The 4,762-nt window shown below is 40.2% G+C and overlaps 1 protein-coding gene across 1 annotated transcript in view; it reads right to left on the bottom strand.

The window, feature by feature from the left end:
- NSUN3 (NOP2/Sun RNA methyltransferase 3) overlaps positions 1-4,762 on the bottom strand; it is a 19,857-nt gene that overhangs the window by 13,778 nt on the left and 1,317 nt on the right. Inside the window, exons 2-4 of the mRNA XM_035900375.1 lie at positions 3,783-3,969; positions 1,833-2,176; positions 53-207 (exon numbers count right to left, since the gene is read on the bottom strand). Coding sequence (XP_035756268.1) covers positions 53-207; positions 1,833-2,176; positions 3,783-3,969 — 686 coding nt within the window. The remainder of the gene's footprint in view (positions 1-52; positions 208-1,832; positions 2,177-3,782; positions 3,970-4,762) is intronic.

The raw sequence follows: 4,762 nt of genomic DNA, 5'->3' as shown, positions 1-4,762 counted from the left end.
TAAGAAAAAGTAGCAGAATTCGGAAATATCACTTGCTAAGTAATAATGTTACCTTGTCATATAATTCAGGCTTAAGATCTCCAATCTGCCTACCATCCAGTTTAGAGACCATTATTAAGTTAATCAAAGGATCCGGGATGAAGGATTCTATTGTCTGTTTCAACCATCTTGACCTCAAATCATCATATTCGTTACAGTGAAACTGACCTTAGAAAATTAAAAAAAACGAAGTAAACACCCTAAAATATGTCTTTTTTTCTGCTTTGTTTTATTTCAAATATAAGGAGTCACACCGATTTCAAAAGTTCTACTGTTTTGCCATGACTGCCATAGAGTTTACACCTTATATGCTTATGTTATTGCACATTTTATAACACTGTTGAATTTTTATAAACCTGAGTAGATTTCAAGGTGCTCCTACAAAATATTTACTAGCTAATACTTACTGTAGCAATAGACTTCCACAGTAAAACAAACTTTAAACATGATCCATATCCAAAGACCAGTGCTAAGTGAGTGCCCTTCTGGGCTCCTTGTGCCATTGTCTAAATGAAGTACCTGCCCATTACTAATTAATTAATTGCCTTTTAAATAAATAAAACACCAGTTTTGTGCATCCTAAGCTGAGCAGTCCAACCCCTTATTTATCTGAAATTTAAGCTAGAAGTGTTTTAACAAAAGCCTTTGGTTGCACTTACTTTTAACAATGTAGTCAGAGTAGTTACCCCTTCAGAGGAAACCCTGACGTTGCTTGTACGCAGACCAGAAACACAGCATGCTATTTTTTCCTCTTAGGCCCATTTTCTAATTTAATGACATTTCTCTTTTCATGTCTCCACAGGTTGTCCTACACCATGCTTGCCACACACAATACGGTACACCTTAGCATTCACTGAGGTATATTAAGAATCAAGTTCCTTACATCTGACATTCCCCACAACAATTTGGTATCTTCAGAAGCACCCATGGGATAAAAGTGGTGTTTTTTTAAAAATCTTTTGAAAGGGCAATCCATATTTAATTTACCTCATTGGCATCACCTCATTCCTCTAGAAGAGGGAGGGAGAACCATCTGTAATCAACAGGTGCAGGTGGTTATAGTAATGGTCTCATCAGTAAGAACATAAGGTGCTGTGAACATTTTGAGACAATTACTACCCAAGCTAACATATAAACTTGGAAACAGCAATCACAGCTTGCTTTAAGTCCCTGGCCTGGAAGAACTGAGCTGCTGCTTGCTGTTGCCTTCTAAACTCTGTGATTATCTTAGTGCCCTTCTGCAACATCTAATTGGATTGAGACACAGAGCTTATTAAATACTGATATAGACCAGTTCCTCATCATAAGCTTCCTCCCTCTGCCTACATCTTGCACATTTAATTTGTTATGCTCCATTTTACATCAGTACACTTAAATTTACTTACAATACTTACATAGCACTGGCCAGAGAGGCAGCAAAAGAGAAGAATAAAGTACAAATATTCTAGGATTACAGATTATTTACCTCCCTGTGCCAAGAAATCTACACGATTTTAAGTAACTTCTCAAGAATTAACAATAAGGGAACCAGTAGAGGAAGAAAAACATAGGGCTACTCCACTTTTGTCTGTCTGTCTGCAGTAACCTGTATTTAAAAACTACTGCATTTTTCATCCTCTTTTAGGTGAGCAGACTTCATAAAAACCTTACTGAACAGCATCGAACTATTCAGAATATAAACTGTTGTTTGTTTTTTTGCCCACAATCCAAATCTCGCACAGAACACAGGCACAAGTAAAACAGCCCAGGCGCAAAGCCAGGGATCAGCTTCTACCAGCACCTCGGTACGTTACCTGGATAGGCACACTGCAGCATAGCTACCGATTTACCCCCTGGTGCAGCACAGAGATCCAAAACGTCTTCCCCATCTTTCACTTCTAACGCCAGCACTGGCAACAGCGAAGCGGCATTCAGCAGGTAATACTCTTTCAGTCTACCAGCCCGGTGCTTTTGTGCAGGGAATCTCCCAGGAGTTCTCCTGATGTAACACTTCAGCGATGCCGGCAGATAGGGCAGAAGCCCTTGAAAGGCAGGGCGATATCCCTCCACACGCAAGGTGTTCTCCAGTTGAGGGGACTGGCTGAACTTGTTAAGCAGGACGGCGTACTGCCAGCACAATGGGTACGTGAGTACATCTCTAGATTGAAAAAAGGCAGAGCTGTTTAATAACTCGGCAAACCAAACGAGCTTTCCGTAGCATAGGAAGCCTTTTCTTACATAAGGGTAACAACATCACCGTGGGATGATTCTGGTTACGTTCAAAAAAGGAATCATTTTGATTAGATACGCTTAAGGAAAGTAGGCAGGAAAACCATTTTGATAGGAAATCAAGCCACCGTTTTCTCCAATTATTGCATTTAAAACACTAATAACTCCTTGAACAAGATGTTCTCTGTTTTTCCTAATTCTTTAACAAATGACTGTAGAAGTTACACATTATGAAGCATAATGCTCTTTCTGACTACAAAGTACCTCCCTAGGGACAGGGAACATCTGTAATATTAGTTGTAAATATCACAACAAAAAGAATCACGTTGGCATAGCGATGGTTATTCCAGCCAACACTGTAAAATGCAGTTACAAGTGTTCTTTGCTAAATATCCTCTTATGGCCTGCAAACATTGGGCCAGAAAAACTTAAACCAACAGATATTCCCAGAAGAGAGTAAAAAAGCAGAGCTTACGTGGTAGGAACACCCTTGTTCGTATTTCAGTGCACTTTTCCAGACCTTTCTTACATGGATTTCCCCCATTTGCTATCTGAATGTCTCTCAGTGTTTTTTCATTTAGCCTCAAAAAATACTCTTTGGGAATATCCACTACCTAGAAGAAAAACGCACATTGATCCAACCCGAGTTTTAAAGTTGATTCACTTACACTAATGCCATACCATCTATGCTTTTTTTAAAAAAAAAAAAAAAAACAAAAACAATAGAGACACTTATTTTAAACTACTTTTTAATCCAAACAGGCTAAACCCGAGAGGCCACTCAGAGGGATCACATGGTTTCTAAGACTCTGATCACGCAGGATGCTTTTCCCTTCAAAGTAATGTGACACTGATCGTGGGAGTGCTCCTCATGCACTTTAGGTCAAAGTCAACTGCTTTTGTTAAAATTCCTTTTTCGTGTAAGCTAAGCAGCGAACTTCTCCAGAAGGGCTCTTCTGCTGGCTTTCCTACGAGCGAGAGCCACCAGCCAGCAGGGAAGGGAAGATGTCTTCTCTCAATACCACAGCCAGTTCTTTAGCAGCTGTGTGACCAAGGCCCAAGTGAAGTAAAAGCCTTTTCTCTACACGTTATTAATATTCAATTTCCTCTAATGAAAGAGATCAAGGGATGTACTTCTCTCCTAACATCTTTGTCCCAGTCTCTGAAAATACTATAAAGTTGTAGGAAAAAAAAACCCCAAACCTAACAGTGGCTGTGAAGTATAAAGGGATGCTGTTTGGACCACGTTTTTAAAAAACAGCCAACAAACACGTAAGATGGCAGTCTCCTTGCAGTGCACATGCATACGGGAGAACAGAAACTCCATCACATCCAAAAGAATCGCATCAAGGACAAAACTAAAAAAATTCCAAGTTTTAGTCTTCTGTTATTTACCGCTTTTATACTAGTTCTAAACTGAAAATAAACTGAAGCAGTCGTTACAGTCCATGACTCCTTTCAAAGCTACTTTATGAAGCACCTAAAAAATAACAGAACCTCTCCTCTCCCTCCCCCATCTCCCCAAAACAGCAGACCTGACGCTGGTCCATGTATCTCCCAGTTCCGTTGTGTACTGCTTCTCAAAATGATCCAGAACGACTTGGCAAATCTGCTTTTGAGGTTTCCCTTTTGTTTTATCTTCCAGCTTCAGAGAAAGGAAGAAAAAAGAAAAGCAGTAAAAACAAATTAAACCCTCCCTAGTTCTCACTAGAATTATTAAAAGAGTATTTTATCAATTGAAATCAACTTAGTATCAGTGATATTAGGATGCTCAAATATCAAGGTCACATCACACCTGCAATCAAGACGTAACAGAAATTTCAGAGAACAAGTTAAGCTAGCGTACTCTCTCCTTCCCTACCTGTCAAGAGGTGGCTCAAAGCTTGCTGACAATACTCCTCCATATCCACTACACTAATAAAATGGTGGTTCCTGGGACTAATATACTAGAGACAAAATAAGCAAGGCCTGATTACGATCCTGCGCTACGATCGCCTCTGCCGAGATGTAGCAACGTTACTAGCTAAAAGAAATGAATTTATTTGAATCATCATGGAAGTGAGCTGGAGTTGAGCCACAAAGCACTGCACTAACTAATTTATTCCAGGAATAAGGAAAAAAAAAAAAAAAGCCCAAACCATTGGCTATACTTTTTGGTTCTTTTTCTTTTTTTTTTTAACCCATGAAAATTGTGTATTTTATTGGGAGGGGAGAAGGGAAGACTTTTTGGTTTCTAAGCAAACTTGTGCTATTCGGAAGGAAACCCCCAAAGGGAAACCCCAAATGTTGCTGGATTTCCTTCCCTAAGGGGACGCAGCAGCCCTCCCCGCCAGCCACCCCCCTGCACAGAAACACCCCACCAGCAGAGGGCAAAACCTGAAGGACCCGCCTGGCCCCGAGTGACTTCCGTTGCCCGTTAATTTCTTAATTAAACACCACAGCCCGTTAATTTCTTAATTAAACACCACGGCCCGTTTGCGGGGCTGATTTTTGCCTCCCCAGCGCCAAGCGATTC

Source organism: Egretta garzetta, unplaced genomic scaffold, assembly GCF_000687185.1.
Source record: "Egretta garzetta isolate BGI_Z169 unplaced genomic scaffold, ASM68718v1 scaffold278, whole genome shotgun sequence".
In the NCBI taxonomy this organism is placed as follows: Eukaryota; Metazoa; Chordata; class Aves; order Pelecaniformes; family Ardeidae; genus Egretta; species Egretta garzetta.
The sequence above is the reverse complement of the archived record's forward strand: the minus strand, read 5'-3'. Positions and strand labels throughout refer to the sequence as shown.